The sequence below is a fragment of the Rhinolophus sinicus genome, linkage group LG03, assembly GCF_036562045.2.
Source record: "Rhinolophus sinicus isolate RSC01 linkage group LG03, ASM3656204v1, whole genome shotgun sequence".
In the NCBI taxonomy this organism is placed as follows: domain Eukaryota; kingdom Metazoa; phylum Chordata; class Mammalia; order Chiroptera; family Rhinolophidae; genus Rhinolophus; species Rhinolophus sinicus.
In genome coordinates, this window is record NC_133753.1 from 122,394,833 (window position 1) to 122,415,481 (window position 20,649).

The window sequence follows — 20,649 nt, forward strand, 5'->3', positions numbered from 1 at the left end:
GTGAATGGCAGCATAACCCCTGCTTTTAGTTCTTAACTCAACACTAATCAATATATTTGGAATTCTTAATAGTAAACTGAGATTGCCTATTTACTTAAAACTTAAGAAAAAATTACACCTATAGCAGTGACATCAATAAGTAAAAAAGGGCACAATTCATCCTGTTCCACACACAGATACACAAGCCTGCGCACTTGGTTTCACTGAGCGTCAGAGTGAAATATTTTGGCAGCACCATTGGCTCTATTCTTGGGCTAAATGAGAACATTCTTACTTTTCTTCTAGTTCCTGACTTCTAGCTCAGAGTCTCCACATTTATTTGGTCCTTTTCCATTTTATATATACTTTTTAAAAAGCATCTCAGATACGAATTTAGAGCATCAGCTTGAGGAAGAAATCCCTCTAGACAAAATACTGAAAATAAAGGCCATATCCAAAACAACTAAATTATATTACCCAAGCATCTATTTTGAAATTATATTAAGTGTGGTTGAACAGAAACCACACATCATATATAATAAACCCAGTTTTAAAAATCTAACATTCTGTGGTGTTCATATTACCCTAGCAGAGGAAAAGTTAGCTGCGCTTATTTGTCTTAAAGGAACAACCCATGTTGTCATTTTTCTCACCTAGGCTATACATACGCTAATCAATATATCTATGCCTTTGTGTAACAGAACGTGTTCTCAAAATTAGTTAATGAGTGGAATTCTTTCAAGTGTCACATAACCTATACAAATATGATTTCTTGTATTTTTATCAGTTTCTATAAGTTTCAAGAGTTCTAGTGTGGTATCAAATATTTTTACAACATATAATTAACATTTGGCAGCTCCTCTCAGACTCCTATAAGTTATTTCAAAAACTATCCCAATAATTTTTAAAAAGCCAGTGTTTTTAGGAAGACACTTTGTTCTTGATGCTAATACCATCAAATGTCCTCCCCCATGAATGCCTGTATAGCTAGCTGTGTGCTACTCAGAAGGCATAAGTAATAATACAAAAATTGATGTTTAAAGAAAACAAACCAACAGCAAGGTCTCTTTCCAGGGTGGATTAAATAAAATCACTCTGGTCTTCAAGCAAAACAAAACAAAAAGTCAGTTACTTGATTTTTAAAAATAGCTAAGAAGATTTTAGAATCATCTTTTAAGTTTAACCCTATTCATATACCAAACTTTTGGATTTACAGGGAAACCACAAAGAAATGTCCACATGTAAAGGCTGCTAGCAAGCAGTAGCAGAGTGGAGAGGAAGCATCCTGGACTGGAGGCTAGGACAGGGCCTGGTCATGCTCGTCATGGCTTAGCTGTCTAGCTGTGTGATCCTGCAGCATGCTGACCTCTCCTCTTCTGACTTCAAGTTCCTCATCTGTGAATTGAGTCAAAGGACACGTAGACCTATTTTGTGCCTCCTAGCTCTAAGTATCTATTCTTCAAGTCCAAGTGAGAAGATACACTCATAATGCTTGTTACATTTTAGTATCCCTTTAAAATGCTTGAAAGAATCTCAAAGTCCACAATCATTAATACGGAATTAAAGATGGGCTTATGCAAATTATTAAATTTTATAGAGTTCAAATTGTGTTTGTCTGGTTTTTCCAGTGCAGTTTTTTTTACTTACCTCGACGTATTCTCACTCTTTCTAATTCTCATTCTCTAAACTCATTCCTTCAAAATCACAATTTTCAAAGTTTTTGCAAATTTGAAAGCGAGGGGAAGTAACTTCTCCCTACTCATTAGGGGTCATGTGCATTTTAATTTTGTGTGGGCAACAGTTAAAATTGGTGCCTTCCATATTTAGTATGTGTTTGCTAATTAGTAACTTAAAATTAACTTAACTTATAATTAATGTTAAATTCCTTAAATGGTAAGTTTCTATACAATGTTTTAAATTCAAAGGCCACTCCTAAAGGAAAGCCGGTTAAATGTGTAGGTTTAATAGTTCCACCAAATTTCTAACAACTACTCCAATAAATGAGAATATATATATTAATGTAAATTCTAAACTGGAAAATCCCAACCACTCTTAATTTTTGAAACCTCTATTTTAACTCACAAACATTAATATTTCTTTGACTTAAGCTACAGCAAAGTAAACAACTCAAAAGATGATCCATGAATTTTATACAGAGGATTCTGAAACTGTCAGTAACAGAAAAATCTAACAATAGAGCTCCTGATTGCTTTAAAACATTTTTCTAACAAGACCTCTCACGAGGGCAGTGGTCTTTGTTCATAAATCACATTTTAAAAAAAAATGATGTAATGATTACAGGTACGAATCTACCAAACTACTGTACAGACAGACTTTGTATTCAAAACATACAAGTTTTTTTTTTAATATTGGGGGATATATTATAGAAAGTGTGAGAGCTTTTCTCATGTCTTATTTATATACATTAGCTAGGAATATGAGTCTATTTTCTTCCCTAAGCTACATTACGGAAGATGATATATGTGGACACACTCTTCCATCCTGAGGCACCCACTAGGAAGGGATGGTATCAAAAAGAATAAACATTTACTCTACAGATTAAGGCGAGTGCATAACTGGCCTGAAACAAATGCATTTGGAGAAGTGTATCTACCTGAAAGAAGAGAAAGGAAGATCTGAAGGATTTAATAAATCCATCCCAGAAACTCCTGCATGTTTACATGCTGCACTGGTTTGTTTTCACTTCTTGAAAGAACAGGTCAGGTGCTAACATAAGATTACAGCATGTGTCTTCTGTAACCTCAAGCAAGGACAGGAGGGCTTGGAAAAGGCGTCTGCTGCCCTGAGCTTTTCCAAGCTGGCGGCATGGTTTTGGGTCATTCATAAACAGCAGAATCTTAGTTACCTGTATTTCCCTGGCATGGTACACGATGATCAGACCGAGCAGAATGATCGTGGAGAGACTGATAAGGCATTTCAGAGCTAAGGAATACAGCGACGCCTGCAACAGTCAGACAAAGGCACTCTTAAGAAGCACTTTTAACCACCTTCCACACCCCCCCACCCGGGGGGCGGGTCAGTCAGGGCCCCAGCAAGTGGACTTGAGCTCCCAGCGTGAGGGCTGCGGGGTGCTGTCTTGGCTCTGTGGTCTGTCAGATCACTTAGCCTCAAAGGGAAGTAAAAGGAGAGCGAGGAATGCGGATGGCCAAGCAGCGGGGTCGCGCTATCGCAGACCCAAGCACAGCTCCTGGCTCTGGAAACCGGAGAGGAGGTTATTCCGGAGTTTAAGCGATTCAGGTTGAAAGGGGCTTCCTAAATCATGAGCACCTGGAGAGGAACAGAGCATGCTTTCCCCATCTGGAACCACTTATTTAATGTGCCCAAATGCGATCGGCACTCACTGCCTCCAGAACTTTGCGCGCGGAAAGGCTTCCTCTCCGGAGTTCCCTCACGGACTGCGGATGCGCGTCTGAGCCACGCTGGCTGTCCCAGCAGGTACTCCCGACAGTCGGAGGGAAACTCGCAACTAGCAGGCAAGGAGTTCCCCCAGTTCCCGTCCCAACCACTCTGCGGCCCCGGGAAAGTGGGCAGGGGTTCGAGCGCATACCTTGTCGTAGGCGCCCCACGACAGCTCGGTCTCGATGACCATGACCACGATGCCGAACATGCCGAAGATGAGCGCGTAGTCGCTGAGCCGCTTGCGCTTCTCGAACAGGGCGCGCCGGTGGCCCAGTTTGTAGCCGATGTTCTGGTTCTTCTTTTTGCTGGACTTGGTGCCACTGCTGCTGCCGTGCCCGCTGCCGCTGCCGCCGCCGCCTCCAGTGCTGCCTCCGCCACCGGCTCCGTAGAGCGCCAGGTTATTGGAGTTGTTGTGCTCCGGCTTAGACACCACGATCTCCGGGGCTGAGGACGAAGCGGCGGCTGCTGCAGACGGGGAGGACGCGCAGCCACCTCCTCCGACGGACGCGGGGGGCTGTAAGGGCTGCGCCTCTGAGGAGTCCATCTCGTGCAGGTTTCGGCGGGACGCGCTCAAGTTGCTCAGCGGCCGCATAACGCCCCCGTTGTACCTGCAGCTGCTCATGGCTATTTCGGTGAAGGGGTTGCTCTCGCGGCGTGCCTGGGGCTGGTGATGCTGGTGGTGCGTCGGGTGCGGGTGGTGATGGTGGTGCGAGAGCGAGGGCCCAGAGCCCAGACTTCCGAGGCTGCCCGTGGGGCTGGCGGCGGGCTGCAGGCTGTGGCACTGGTGGTACTGGGAGGCGGACGCCGGCTGCTGCGCGTACTGCTGCCGGAGCGCACTGGCATGGCTGGACGGCGTCAGCTCGCTCACATTGAGCTGGCTGCCCCGGCGCGACGAGCAGCAGCAACAGCACGACGAGCCCGAAAGTGGCGAGGAGGTGCGGGTCCGGAAGGCGCCGCCGGGCGAGGAGGTGCGGAGCAGCAGGGACAGGTTATCCCCCGCCCCCGCCACGGGGGCACCGGAGGAGGCGCAGCTGTTGCACCGGAGGCATGGGCTGCTGCCGCCGCTGCCCGGCTGCTGGTGCGCCAGGTGCGGGTGGTGGTGAGGGTGCGGGAGGGGCGCGAAGGGCGGGCACGGCTTGTCCTGGCTCTGTTGCTGCTGCTGGCAATGCAGGTGTGAAGAGCGCGGCGGCGGTGGCTGCTCTGAGAAGAAGCCGCGCTGGAACTGCAATGGGGTTTCCATGTCAGGGCTGTTAAAGCTGCAGGGAGACCAGGCGGTGGTGCACCCTGCGCAATGCGTTATGGTCGGGAGCGGGGACTCCTGCTGCTGGTGCGAGGAAGGGCCCATTCCGGCTCCGGTAGAATCCAGGCGGCGAGTCCGATTGGTTGGGCGCACCAAAACAATGGGCATGACATCACCTGCAGGGACCAAGACGGAGTTTGCGGCGCGCGCGGCTTAGGGGAGCATGTGTGTGAGAGAGGGAAAGATGGGGAGGAAGATCTGCAGGGTGAAAACCCTGTGGTGCTCAGGCTAGGTCAGGATGAGGGCGGGGGTCCACCTACTGATTGGGAGCACCCCGGACCACTACCAAGGGTGGGGAGCCCCCAGGCAGTGCAGTCAGACTGCACAGGGAGGGGAAAAGAAAGGAGCGTCTCTCCCTCCAGTGCAGCGCCCCCCCTTCCACCCCCCAATTAGTGCCGGACGCACAGCCTAGATCACCTGCGCTGGGTACTGCAGCGTGTTTGGCCGCCCCAGCAATGGGGTAGGCACCGGGACAGCCCGCAACCTGGGCCACTCCTCCTCCCGCATGCACGCCTGGTAGGGATGCAGAACGGCAGCCCCCTCGCCCCACGCCCACCTCTCCCTAATCGTCTTGTGGAGTGGGCTGCGGGTTGCCAGCCAAATAACTGCGGGGGACACACCCGCTTTGGAGAGAAAAAGTTTGGCGACTGGCTACAATAGTCCAGCAGGGCTAGGGGAGAACCCCGGGGCCTGCGCCCAGGTTTTGCCGCTGGGAGATTAGAGTGGGATCTTCCCCCGCCGCTCCGCGGGAGCCGCGGACCCGGGAATGGCTGCGCGGAGCTCTCACCCCAGAGCGCTGTGGCTTGGGTAGGGTTAACTGCCTTGGCACCCAGGCTGGGGGAGGGTGGGGGCGGGGCCGGAGAAGGGGATCCCCGCCGTCCGTGGGAGGAGCCGGCGAGGGCTTCCCGGGTCCCCCTGGCGGGGGCGGAGGGCTTTCCCTGCTACCGCCCGCTCACATTTGCGCCTTCTGCGAAACATGAGGGGCTGGCGCCCCTGGCCGCCGGGTTCCCGGCTCCTGCGCTCAGGCCCTCTGGCCGCCCCAGTGGGTGTGTCTATCCGTAGGCTACTCTGGCAGTGGAGAAGCAGCTTGCTCGAGGGTCGGGGGCCTGTTCAGCAACAGCCGGCAGCCAGCTCCTCTTCTGTTCGTCTTCCTCCTCCCCACCTGCATTACAGACACAAAGCAAAGGCGGGTCACCGATGCACAAACACTGAGCATCTTCTTTGCCCTGCTCTGACTGCGGAGGCTGGTGGGAGAGGGGCATGGCGCGGGCTGATTCTCACACCCGTAGTCACACCCTGGCTGGAAAGTACTAATAATGCTAATAAATGAATAATAGCTGCCCCGAGGACAGTGCTGGATTTTTGCTAGAGTTAGGCATAATAATTATTGTACTCTTTAATAAACCAATAAAAATTGCATTTTGTGTTTCACAAATTTCCTGTGATATGTTCTTTTAAGAGATGTACCAACACAAAGAGGTCGCGGATCCTTTCGAGGGTTCTTTGTTACTGCTCCATCATAAATCTTCATCGTTTGTATTTCTTTGTAAATTGAAATCCCCATCTCACCAAAAGACAATGAAAGAAATCGACCTTTTGAATATTTGTTTCCATTTTAAGTTGTGATTTTAAAGCACAATATTTATGATAGAGAGTGTTATAATGAATTAGATAGATCATGAAATTAAGAGTGAAATTGGATCACTCTCATTAGGTAATTGGAATTCTCATCTGGATCCAATTTCCTGATATTCTACTCGGCAGCTGCCCTAAAGTTGCTTACCAGGTACCCACTCCTAAGAGAGTGTGTGTGTTTTCAATGCCATGGAATGAATAATTCATTTTAGGGTATCCTTTGGACATGGATTAAACAACTTTAATGTTTTCTACATGCAAGTAAACAGATCCAGAAGGAAAAAAAAAAAAGAGTTGCTTATAGTTCCATAGCAAGCTGACATAATAAATGTCAAAACTTGCATTTCTCAAAAGTCTTGGTCAAGAATAGAGTTTGAATGGCTGAAAACTGGAGATAGTATTTTACTTTTATAATCTATGATGACTTTTGGCAATTCAAGAAAACTTGTTTAAAATTATGAAGCTCATTGGATCTTTGGGGTGGCTGAGTAGATATATCATGGATTGTGTGGTGAGCAAGACTATTAAAACCAATTCTAATGAGTAATTTGGGATTACAGTGAAAGCTTCCAAATTAAGTTATTTACCTGCTGTGAAACAAAATCCAACTCAAAATGCATCACATTTATTTTCACTTTATAACAAATTATACAGCCTTCTTCTACTTGCTCTATGAAGCTGATTGAGTTAAAACGTTTATCCTTACAAATCTAAATACTGCAAAGAAGTGGTATCATGAAAATTAATTAACCTTTCATAAATTGAGATGAAAGATTACACAGACCACCCCTCCCAAATATCACAATTGTTACCAGTATTAAATTAGGTATAAGGTTCTAGAGTTACTAAAATATCCTAAGAAAGTAATGGCTGCATCCTCTGTATCAAATTGACTTTCTCAAATTGCAAATTCAAGGCTTCCAATAGAGAGGTTCCATAAACAAAATAACGGGATAAATATTACATCTTTTGCCATGTATATCTCTATGCTTTAGTATGGGATTAGGTGCAGTGCCATTAATCACGAAGAAACAAAGAGTGTTTACTGAGATTTATGGCAACGATGTATGGAGTTCCCATTGCTCACAAAGGGGGTTCAGGGGAGGATGGGATGCACAAGAAAGAAATGGAGATTTGTATCACAGCATGAGGAACTGTGAGACTATCAAAACTCAGATGAACAATGCTTCCGCCTAGTCAATATCTTGAAAATGCTCATGAAATAGTATAATAATGTGAAACCAACTGTGACTAGAGAGAGAATAGCAAGTCAATCAAATATTCATCATCTTTCTGTTTTAAGGAATCATCTGATCACACACACACACACACACACACACACACACACAAAGTCATCTGGCTAATAAATGTCTGTGTTTGGAGTGTGATAATCCTTTATTAGTGTAATGATGCAAAAGCACAAGATGCCCCAACAATTTCGTTTCATTTTTTGGTCTGAATCCTAATTTTATTGTTTGGGGCATCTAACACTACTGGGTTATGACAGGGGCACATTTAAGAAGTTCTTATTTTCGTCATTCCTCTTTTCTTTATAAAATCAGCAAAGGAATTTTGAGCTTATACATAAACTTTAAAAATGTGTATACCATAATTTTGCTTTTTTCCACATACACCGTGTTTCCCCGAAAATAAGATCGGGTCTTATATGAATTTTTGCTCCAAAAGATGCATTAGGGTGTATTTTCAGGCATGTCTTATTTTTTTCATGTACAACAATCTACATTTATTCAAATACAGTCATGTCATCTTCTGCTGGAACATCGTCATAAGATACTAACTGCATCTGTTTGGCTGACAATCTTAATGGGCTTATTTTCGGGGTAGGTCTTATTTTTCTGGGAAACGGTAGGATTGTAGAGACATATAACAAGTTAAGCAATTAAAGCAACAGAAAACATTCTTCCATGTGGACAGTCCTTTGCAGGACTTATATTTGTGACAGTGGGGAGGGAAGGAGAGAGGGAGGGAATGAAGAAAGTTTGAAGGAAAGGCCACAAAACAAGGGCCTGCATCCTCCAGTAATAAGTTTTTGGAAAATTACATTTGCTTCTGTTTCTGCCAGTAAGATATATAAATGCTGGAATTTCTCTAGTTTAACACCAGAGGTCCTACTCATCCACAAAATGCATTTAAAAAGAATCAAAATTAAATACCTTTATTTCTACCAATATCATTTTTTCTTATAGACTAGAAAGATAACTTTCCTATATTTGTTGTACTTCAAACATGTGAACATGCAAATACACAAAACACCCCCCACCCCACTCCATCCATCCCATTCCACCCTGCCCCACAACACAACATATACACACACCTAATAATGTTCTTAGAAGATGATTTTCCTAGACCAAACAGGCTTGGGAAAAAGCTACAGTTGTTTGCACTCCAATCCTTTCTTTTATTCAGATTTATATTACACTATTGTTTATAATTCTCTCTCTCTCTCTCTCTCTCTCTCTCTCTCTCTCTCTCTCTCCCCCTTTCATAAGAATTATTTGTGCTATCTTTTTTGTTCCTTAAAAAGCAGGACTCTCTTGAATTAGATATTTCGGGTCTATTTCCAAAGGCAGCTAGAGTAGTTGGGGCAGGGGTCCAGAGCATCTGTTTCTCATATTACATTTACAAAGTAAATGTCTTTCTGAGATTTTCTTTTTTTCTTTGGCCAGGTGAATATATTATTTAGTGGTGCCAAACTCAGAGGTTGTGATAACACACAGCCTTTCTGAACAAAGTTTGCTTAGCAGTAAATGCAAATGGGAATCAGAGTACCATCAGAGTTGTTTTCTTAGTACAGTATCAATTCCATGTTTCCTGAAACATAACAATTAAAAGGCTACAAAACCACTGTTATTCTTAAACCACATATTGGTCTTGCTTCATACAAAATACACATTTAAAGAAAACATTAGAATAATTATAGGTATTCTTTATACTTCTGCATTATGATTAGAAAGTATCAAGATCTAAATGAGATTATTGATGATATTCTTGTTAATTTTTAGCAATACCACTATTATTCAGAGACTATTATGTTGGGGCCTAGTCATTAACTTCATTAACTTTCCAATGTTTTCTGTACTACCATTTCTCAGCTAATTAGCATTTCTGTAAAAATGTCAGCAATGCTAGCAAAAAAGGTAGAAATTATACTAGCTTTGCTGCTAGAATTGAACTGTTGCGTAATTGATTAGTTGACTAGGTTGAAATTATTGAATATGATAAGTCTTTTAAAAATACCTGTGGATTTCATAAATATCTCCCGGCAGCTAGAAACACACCCCCAAATCTAGAAAGTCATAAAAAAAAAAAAGAAGAAGAAAACTTAGTGGGCAGCATATTCTGGCTTATAAAGCAGCTTCTCATGTGTAATTTTATTTGCATCTCATAAGAACCCTTATGGAAGGTAGGAAAAGTTTAATTATCATCTTCATTTTACAGGTAAGGATAATGCTTGAGATGCAGTGCCTGGGCTACCCCAGGTCACATAACTAGTGAGTAGCAACAAGAAGCCAGACTTCAAATCCAGTTTTATGATTCTGTCTGGTGAGTCTGTGTAACATTCTCCTAGCCTTTCTTCCACAGCAGAACCTACTGACTCCATCTACTCATATAGGCTTGTACTCCACTAGTAGTCCAGGATGGACTGTGGTGGCTTATATTACAATTCTCTGCCTTTGAATTGCCTCACAGACTTTCCCGCACTGGCTTGATTGGGATTCTATGATCCTTAACCTTTGTCCTCTTGTCAGCTTCATTTGATTAATAGAATAATTTATAAGGATCTAACACAAGTGTGAATGAAATGGCAGTGCTGCAATCATGCAGGTCCAAGGTGCCTAATTAAAAAGTATTAAAGAAAATACAAATCTTGATTAACACAGTTTTCTGCCTACTTTGCTGGCAGCCTGTGCATTCCTTAATTTTGGCAACATTCATAGTAAAAGCTAAAGCCCAATGAAGTGTACTTATCGACACTCACTATGCCCATTTTGTCTTTTTTATGTAATAAGGGAGAAGGAACAGACTCAAGCTCCTTGCCCTGTGGCTTAGAGGAACTTGTCTGCAGTACTTCAGCGGTCCAGCCTGACGCTTCAGTTCCTCTGTGCTCAGGCAGAGGTGTCTTCTCATTGTTTCTCCCTTTTTGCCAAAGAGTAGGTGGACCAGAGTAAGGAAGCCAGGCTCTGTTCCCCAAGGAGAGAGAAACCCCTGTGTCTCACACTGGAGTCAAGAGTTAACAAAAATGAGACCATAGATATGCAAAACCATTCCTAAATTCTGAGGTCAAATCTACCACTTGGTGATCCCAAAACTTCCATGGTTGCTCAGTACTAAAACATAATGAGGCCACAAACGTTCTCAAAGGGTTATTTTCCCTCTGAATCCAATGTATTTTCCCACCATTTTCTCCTCTGTTATAGGATCAGGGCACACAATGCATTATCTCTTTTCCTGTTAATTCCATTCTCATGTGTCATTCTTCAACCCACAATGGTTTCCTTTTTATTTTTCAATCTCTTGGCAAACAAGCTCAGGGAATCTATGACCCTTTGTCTGTCTTTATATTATTGTCTCCCTATCTGGAACTATTTGTAAACCCCCATCCCAAATAATGTCTTAGGGCAAGGAGAGAGTTGATACCCACTCATATAAAGAAAAAGAACCACATTTTTCTAAGTTGAATTAAACATAACAATGTCATCAGCAACAAAAAAACTTCAAATGCTAATAAATCTTCAAGGTTTGCATATTTATCCTCATCCAATACACCAGGTTTTTCTTTAAAATGACTTTTATTCATTGTTGTTGCTGTTGTATTTTATGGCTGTAAAATTCAGTAGCACTCTTTCTCTACTGTTTTAATTATTAACATACAATAATTATCCATATGATACAAAATGATATAGGTGATGGAATATATCAAGAAAAACACAACAGATATATTGTACACAAATATGATGACAAAACTATTTGACACAGTGCTTTGCCTTCACTACTTAGGATGAATACTTCTCAAAATGTTGTAATTAATTCAAACTATTGGATACTGTCATTCACAATTCAAGTGCTCTTAACAAGGGGTATTTCTAGACTTGTATAACTGAAAAGATCAGAATTAGGGAAGACTTCAATGCTGTTTGATTTAGAAGTAAAGACATCACCAGGGTTCCAGTGCTTTCCTCAGATATTTTCCTGTCATTGTCGTCCTCCATATACACTGGCTTAATCCTCAGGTTATTTTACCCTCTGATAGGAAAAATGGCTGTAGCAGTTCTAGGCTTCATATGCACACCCACATCATTCAGAGGGAAGCAGATATCCTCTGTTCCAACATTCTAAACAACTCTCTTGACTTATCTATGGAACCAGCTTAGTTCACATACTCAGCCCTAAACCATACTTAAAGAATGGTTAAAGGGAGGTGTGATGGCAATGACTTAAAAGAATAAAATGGAAAATCTGGAGTTGAAAGTATAATAACCGAAAAGAAAAATTCACTAGAGGGGCTCAGTAGTAGATTTGAGCCGGAAGCAAAACAAATCATTGACTTTCAGGACATCACAAGAAAACTACAGACTGATATTATTTCTGAATGTACCGTGTTTCCCCCAAAATAAGACCTAACCGGAAAATAAGCCCTAGTAGATTTTTCAAGATGACATACCCTGAACATAAGCCCTAATGCATCTTTTGGAGCACAACTTAGTATAAGACCCCATCTTATTTTCGGGAAAACACGATAGATATCAAAATCCTCAACAAAATATAATCAAACTGAATACAGCAACACATAAAAATTATTATATAGATACTATGACAAAGTGGGGTTTATCACAGGAATGTAAGGTTAGTTTACCATCTAAAAATCAATTTGTATAATACAGCAGGTCAACAGAATCAAGGATAAAACTATAAGATATAATCTCAATAGACAGAAAAAAAAATCTGACAAAATTCAAAGGGCTTTCATGATAAACACAGCCAACAAACTAGAAATAGAAGGGTTTTTTCTCAACCCAATAAAAGGCGTCTACAAAAAATTCATTGCTATTATTATAGTTACTAATGAAAGGCTATATGCTTTCTTCCTAAGATCAGAAACAAGACAATATCTGTTCTTTTGGCTTCTATTAGATATGGTACTGGAAATTCTAGTCAGTGCGATTAGACAAGCAAAATAAATACCAAACATCCAGACAGAAAGGAAGAAGTAAAACTATCTTTATTTACAGATGATATGATTTGGTATTTAGAAAATTCTGAAGAGCCCACTAAAATATTATTAGTACTGATAAGTTCAGCAGATTTCTTCATAGAAGATTAATATTTAAAGACCAACTGTATTGCTCTACATTAGCAACAAGCAATATACAGTAAAAAATACTTAGAAATGTATCAACAAAAACATGAAACTCACCACAAACTAAAAAATATTCTTGAAAGAAACTAAAAAAATCCTAAATAAGTGGAGAGACATCATATGTTCATGAATCAGAACATTTAATATTGTTAATATATCAATACTCCCCAAATTGACCTACTGATTCTGTCATATCCTTATCAAAATTCTAGAGGACTGTTTTTCAGAAATTGACAAACTGATCTGAAAATTCATATGGAAATGCAAGTATCCCAGAAGAGCCAAAACCATCTTGAAAAAGAACATAGTTGAAGGACTCATTTTGTTGAATAAAAACTTACTATTAGGTTGGTGCAAAAGTAATTGCAGTTTAAAAGATTAAAAATAATTGCAAAAATCGCAATTACTTTTGCACTAACCTAATACAAAACTACAGTAATCAAGACCGTGTGTAATGGAATAAGGAGATGGAGATCAATAAAACAGAATCGATAGTCCAGAAATAATATTTGCCTTTACATTTATGGTCAATTGATTTTTGACAAAGGTGTCAAGATAATTCAATGGGGATAGGATAGTCATTTCAACAAATGGTGCTAGGAAAACTGGATATCCACATGTAAAAAAAACTAACTTGGACCTCTTCCTTACAGCAAACACAAAAATTAATTCAAAATGGATCCAAGACTTAAATGTAAAACAAAACAATGTACAACTCTTAAAAGAAAACATATGGGTGAGTCACTGTGCCTTTGGATTAGGCAATACTTTCTTAGATATGACACTAAAATCATAAGCTGCAAAAGAAAATAGCTGCATCGGACTTCATCAAAATTAAGATTTTTGTGCTTCAAAGGACACAAACAAGAGAGTGAAAAAACAATCTAAAGTGGGAGAAAATATTTGCAAATCATAGATATTAAAAGCGACTTATAACTAGATCATACAACTCCTTCAGTTTAATAATAAAAAGAATAAATTACCCAAAAACAGAGTTTCTAAATGGACATTTCTCCAAAGAAGATATAAAAATGATCAACAAACACATGAAAACAAATGTACAACATCATTAGCCACTAGGGAAATGCAAATCAAAATTACAATTAGACACCACTTCACACGCTCTGGGATGCTTATAATCAAAGAGACAGACAATAACAAGCGTTGGAGAGGATGTGGTGAATTTGAACCCTGATATACATTGCTGGTGGCAACGTAAAAATGGTTCAGCTGTTTTTGAAAACATTTTGGCAGTTTCTCCGAATATTAAACATAAAGTTCACACATTACCCAGTAATTCTACTCCTAGGAAACAATTCAAATGGCCATTAACTGCTAAGTATGTAAATAAAATGTGGTAAAATCTTTCAATGGAATATTTTTCATCAATAAAAAGAAATAAAGTCTGATACACACTACGACATGGAGGGGACTTGAAAACATGTTAAGGAAAGCCAGTCACAAAAGACCACATGTTGTATGATTCCATCTATAGGAAATGTTCAGAATAGACAAAGCTATAAACCAAAAAGCTACATTAGTGGTTGTCTTGAGCTGGTGGGGGTGGGGGCCAGTAAATGAGGAAACAAGGTTATTGGGTACAGTGTTTCTTTTTGGTGTGATACAAATATTTTAAAATTAGATTGTGATTGTGTGCACACAACTGTGGATATACACTAAAATTCATTGTTTTGTACGCTTTAAAAGGGTGAAATGTATAGTATGTGAATTATATATATCTTAAGAAAATTGTTAAAAACTGATGAGAGAAATTACTAAACAAACCTGAATACTAAAATGATAGGACAAGTAAAAATGAATATTGGTGAGGCAATATTTCATCTATCAGATTAGGAAACAGCACAAATAAGTTTTCCTACATGGCTTCAGTGACTATTATCTATGCATTTTAAGGAATTTGAGGATTCAAGAGTTTTTTCTGTGAGATACTATCCAGATGCCTTGTAAACCCCAACATTATCATGGGTCAATGAGTATCCTAACAAGAATTTCAACAGAAGAGTGAGCTGTGTGGCATTTTTATTTTAATTGCAGAATGTACATTTCTCTTATTGATATATAAAGAATAGACCAGGTATATTTCGCACTGAATTCTACAGTTAAAAATCATTGTCATCAAATGATCGTAATAGTTAGTGTAACGGAACTCGGACTAAAGCATTCTCTGAAAATGACTGGTACTAGTTACTCACAGCCATTAATTAATTTTCTCTGAATATTTTAGCTCTATCATCCTTCAGTAACTCAGACATATACTTACAGCATGGTGACATTGAAGCCTTTTTGAAGAGGTATCAGTGGCATTTTTGGAAGTACCGTCTACGTTCTCAGTATTGAGGGTTGGCAGTGAACATACACTCCACAGCCAGCCCGCAGCATGTGGTTCTCTGTTTGAAGCACACATCTGAAAGGACTCAGCGGTCAAGAAGTCATAGCACAAGGCAGGCACCGTGTAGGTGGCAGGGGTCTTATTTGATATTGACAAGTGACTATAGCACCAGGATCAGACTCACTTCAAAAGAGAAAGCAGAGGAGTCAGGGGCCATTTTATGAAAGCTGAGTCAACAGCTCCAAGGGGAGACTGGAGGTGGGTATTATATCCGAGGAATGCAAAGTTTCCGACCATTTCCCATTTTACATGAAGAACTAATTCGCTTATGGAGTTTATTGTTTGTGTTTGTAGCCAAGATAAAGGTCGTGTTTTTGTTTACATTTATTCAATACTTTGCTAAGAGTAACAAAGTTATTTTATTTTTTCAGTGGTCCCATAGACAATGGAAGATGTAAAAACAGAACACTTTGTTCTTGAAGATAAATTATGTGACATGTACCAAGCCACTGAAATAAGATTAATCAAAAAGTTTCGTCCAGGTTATTAAGCAGAGTTCCAACAAGATAAGGACTGCATTTCGTCTTCTAGATGTTAGTATTTTGTTTGTCCCCAGATCAGAGCTTTGGAGAACAATAAAGAGAAGGCAGTCTTGAAACTGGGTTTTAGCTGTAACTGACAGAATCTTACTTAGTTGATGGAGGGCTACTTTCCTCCTTAGCAGGCCCGAGTGTTGACCTTGTGTGTTAAAGCTCCACTCAGAGGAGAGGAGTAGAAGTTAGTCTCACATGGATTTACACAAGACGTGGGCAAGAAAGGGCCTTTCACTTTTCTTTCGTCCCTCTCTTTAACAAGTAGGACAGAAAATAGCGTATGTTTGTATGTCTTAGACATAGTCATTAGGAAGCCCTTATGATCTATTTTTCTTTTTACTTTTCTTAGATTTTTTTTTTTTAGAGGAATCTCTGGATTTTCCTAGGAAGCAGGCTTCATTCTCCCAGGATTAAGGAGGATCTTGGTTTCATAGTCTTCAGGAGAGGTCAGGGAAGGAGGGAAAGATGAAGAAGTATTTCAGATAACTAACTAGAGAGGCCCCAGTTATCTGCTGACTGGAAGAAGAAACAGTCAAGAAGAAGAAACATTAGTTCACACTTGAATATAGCAATGAATATAGCACAGATTGATGTCCCCAAGAAGCTCAGAGGACGAGGCACTTTGTTTCTTTCTCAATTTCTAAAAACTAAGAAAATTGCCTCAAATAAATGTTTCGAAACCTTTCTAAGCTTTCTTCATGTAGCTGATCTGACTAATCCTTAAAAATACAACTAACTAAATTTAAGAAGCAAAAGTACAGAAGTATCGAAGTATATAATAGTTCTATTATCTTAAGATGGAGGTTTTCCTAAGCAATTGACTAAAACCAACAGCTATAAAGGAAAAGACAACTGATTTGATCTTATAGCATTATGAAACATCCATAGGGACCAAAACCAAAAAGCTAAGTCCATATTTAACAGATAAAGGATTAATATCAAGAATAATTTTTTTAAGTCTAAAATTGATAAGAGCAAGAGAAAAAAAAATCAATGCAGAAAATAAACCCAAAAAATATTTGGATGGAAAAATATTAAAAGGATATGAACAAGCAATTCAAAAAAAGATGAAATACAAACAATAAAAGGGGAAAAAAACACACTTGAATAATCAAGGAAATGCAGACTGAAACAAAAAAATGTTTTCTCTTACACCATAGACAGGAGTATAAATTGGTAAGACCTATTTGAAAACCATTCTGGCAATACCCATCAAATGCTAAATGTACAGCTTTTCACTTAACATGTCCACTGATAAGAATGTAATCTTTAAAACTATTTGCACATATGCACAGATGCATTTACAATGATGTTCACTGTAGCATAATGCATTAGAGAAAAAAAAAACAGAGTAAAATAAATGCCCATAAAAAAAAAATCATCCTACAATAATGTTTAAAAAGAATGATTAGGATTTATACGTAGAGAAAGGGAATGATCACCAACACTTATCAGTAAATAGAACCAAGTGATAGAACTATTCATACAGCATGAAAAATTATGCTTCTACCTGTATATAAATTTATAGGAAGGCGACCGTCAGGAGGGTAATGGCAAAGGATGAGGAGTGGGTGTGGCTGTGGGCGTGAAGGAAGCTTTTAGGTGCTGTTTGTTGGGTGAGACTTATACAGTAATACATTTTAAAAAATAGAAAGAAAAAAACATAAAACTCGGGCATGTGAACCTACTCTGAGCGCTTTCCTGATCTTGTACATGCCCAGTTCTCTTACTTCCCTGCATTGTACCAAAGATTCCCCATCCCCACTAGCATCAGGTACATGGGAGGTGTCCAATAGGTGTTCATTAATGTGGAGTTCATAAATAAAAAGTGGCTGCGTTAGGGAAAGTAGAAAAACCTAGAGGCTACAGAAACTTCCAAGAATCAATTTTTGTTTCCTTACTGATTAATGTATTAAGTAATTATTGAACTCATAGATAGGAACATAATTGTTTTCTTTTGCTTTATGGAAATGGAACCTTCCTGTGGTTTTTCATCAAGGTTACTAAATACTCTGCGTGGGTTGCCCCTGAAGTCCGGATGCCTATTACCATCCCAGAATTAATTAGGCCTCCAGAGAAATTCTTTTTTTTTTTTTTCCAAAATGAAAATTATTGGAGTCATCTGGGCAAGCACTATGCCAGAATCAGATTCCAGGCATCAGATTTTTAAAAACTGCAGACCAGGCTCAGTTTTACCAATGAATTAGTTATTTCCTATTTGGACATAAATGATCTTTTGGCCATTTGGCGAACTAGAATAACAATTTCCTAAATTTTGCTATAAATAGTTAATTACATTTAACTCTCTGGAACTATTTCCTCTGTCACTGGTTGAGAGGGAGATGGAAGTGGTCATGGCCATGTGGCAACAGTTTTTCTGTAGAGTGAAAAATCTTATGCATTTATTTTATGTGGAAAGCAAGTACAAAAGATCTCTCTCTCTCTCTCTCTCTCTCTCTCTCTCTCTCTCATATAATCCATGCTAAAGGAGAATTATGGATAATAAAACACACCCCACCCCATTAGCTTTTCAGGAAACAGACAGACAAAAACACAGAAATCAAGTCAAGAAAGTTTTAAAGAAAATAAAATTCAAGAGATAAAATTGATAGTTCAGGGAGCTAAAAATAATAAGGCCACATGCAATATCTCCTGCAGCAAATCATAAATAAATAGCCTTTTCAAATAATCACTGCAAATTTAATGGTTCAAATAGCCTTTTCAAATAATCACTGTAAATTTAACAGTTCAAAATAGTACCTGTGAGGGGTTTTGTAATCCTTAATTTAACGTCTTTTAGGCTCTTTTTCCTTCTCCTCTAATTTTATTTGCTCACCAATATCTTCCTACATCATAGGACTTAGAGAAGTTTAAAACTCATTCATAATACAATTCCTATTCACGTTCTCATCATCACACCAGGGAATTCTGGTATATGTATATATATTGTATATGAATATAATTCATTGCTTACACAATTTCTTGTATTTTTCATCATTTCCTAGCTCATAATATTCTTTTAATTCAATCCATTTAGGAGGGCATATTCTCAGAATCCTTATATGCTGAGATGTCCTTTTATTGTAGATGAATAATATCTTAGTACATCCTGGTTATAGGGTTCTTGAAATAGAGTCATTTCCTCTGAGTAGCCTACATGCCGTGTTTCCCCCAAAATAAGACCAGGTCTTACATTAAGGTTTGCTCCAAAAGACGCATTAGGGCTTATTTTCAGGGGATGTCATACTGAAAAATCATGCTATGGCTTATTTTCAGTTAGGTCCTTTTTTGGGGAAGCATGGTATGTTATTTCACTATATTTTAATTCCAGTGTTGCTATTGGAAATTCAGATGCTAGTTTGCTTTCCTTTTTAATGAAAATAATCTTTGGTCTCTAATCTGGAAGATTGTAAGATTTTCTTCATTATTCATGGAGTTCAGAAATTTTTGTTAGGGTGTATTTCAATGTATAGGTATTTGGCTTTATTTTCATCAGACTTGCTGAGCCAGTCTAAAGGCTCTATTTTTTCTTCAGCTCGGGGTATTTTTCATCTATATTTATTTTTTATTATTTATCCTTTAATTCTTATTTTTCCCTTTTCTAGAATGATAATTATTTGCATATTTTGTGTTCTGTGATATGGTTTCCAAATCATTTATTTTTTTCACTCAGGATTTCTATTTCTTTGTATTTTTACCTGTATTTTGAGATACAACTTCCACTTAATTTTCTAGAATTCTAATGTGGTACTTATCATACACATCCTTCTTTTAAGTTGCTTTATTAAATTGTTAAATTTTGAAAATCATTCAAAAGAGGCTCACATGGTTACAAAGGCTGAGAAGTCCCATAATATGCAGTTGGTAAGCTGATGACCTAGGAGATCAGATGGTGTAGTTCCAATCTGAGTCCAAAGACCTGAGAACCAGGGAAACTAATGGAGTAAGTTCCATTCCAAGAGTCAGGAGGCTTGAGACTCAAGAAGAGCCAATGTTTCAGTTCACATTTGAGAAGACTGATGACACAATCAACTCAAGGCAGTTAGGCAGAAGAGTTCCTTCTTTCTCAGCCTTTGTTATACTGTCTTCAACTGGTTGATCAGGCCCACCCACACTAGGGAGGGCAACCTGCTTTACCCAGTCCACCAATTCCAATGTTAATTTAATCTACAAACATTCTCACAGACACACGCAGAATAATGTTTGACTAAATATCTTGACAGTTGACATACAGAATTTACCATCACAGATGGTAATCCTGAGTGATAAGAAAAGTTTAAGTTAGACACACCATAGTTTATTTAATAAAACAAAAATACATAACTAATTTGTTAAAAGAATTCTCTCAAACATTATTAAAATAAATATTCTAGTGCTGTATCCTTTATCTTAGAATATGGATTTTCTACAAATAATTCTAGCTTTCTAAGCATTCAACGTAATTAAATTTGTTAAGGCTTTACTGTGCAGTGCCTACTTTCAGGTCACATATGTTGGTTTGACTGTTAACTTTGATGAAATATTTCTAGAGGGAATTTTTCATCTACATTCCACAAAAGATAATCACTGCCCCCACTCCCCCCACACACATACCCCCTCAAACATGGCTTGTGTGAGATTAGACAAATTCTGTAATTCTTGAGATTCTGTGTATCTACATGAATTCACTGATCCCTTTAAATGTATGCTCTAAGGGAAAATGCCAATTTAACTTGCTTTTTAAGACCCTCTTTATAGTACCTTGCCTAAAGAGCATTTTAATATGCTATTTAATTAAATGATTAAGAGGATGGGAAAAATACCATTCTGGGGATATAATATTTTAAAAATATTATGTAAACTTTTTAGTTTCTGTTTTATGCCTTATTTTAAATCAATATCAGGTTTGTGTCATTATGAAGTAAAATTGAAATGATTAAAAGTTCTTAAAACTTCTATAATTTGGCCATAAAAATAAATCTAAGAATAGAAAAGTCTATAAACTTTTGTCATT

At 39.1% G+C, this 20,649-nt stretch overlaps 1 protein-coding gene across 3 annotated transcripts in view; it reads right to left on the bottom strand.

Moving 5' to 3' along the window:
• KCNN2 (potassium calcium-activated channel subfamily N member 2) overlaps positions 1-20,649 on the bottom strand; it is a 383,473-nt gene that overhangs the window by 140,736 nt on the left and 222,088 nt on the right. For 2 of the 3 annotated variants that reach the window (XM_019727805.2, XM_074328595.1), the window contains 3 exons: positions 5,656-5,861; positions 3,548-4,815; positions 2,846-2,941 (listed from right to left, as the gene is read on the bottom strand). In XM_019727805.2, the coding sequence (XP_019583364.2) occupies positions 2,846-2,941; positions 3,548-4,815; positions 5,656-5,677 (1,386 nt within the window). In that variant the 5' untranslated portion in view covers positions 5,678-5,861. Of the gene's footprint in view, positions 1-2,845; positions 2,942-3,547; positions 4,816-5,655; positions 5,862-20,649 lie in introns of those variants that run through there. The other variant, XM_074328596.1, reaches the window with a different exon arrangement.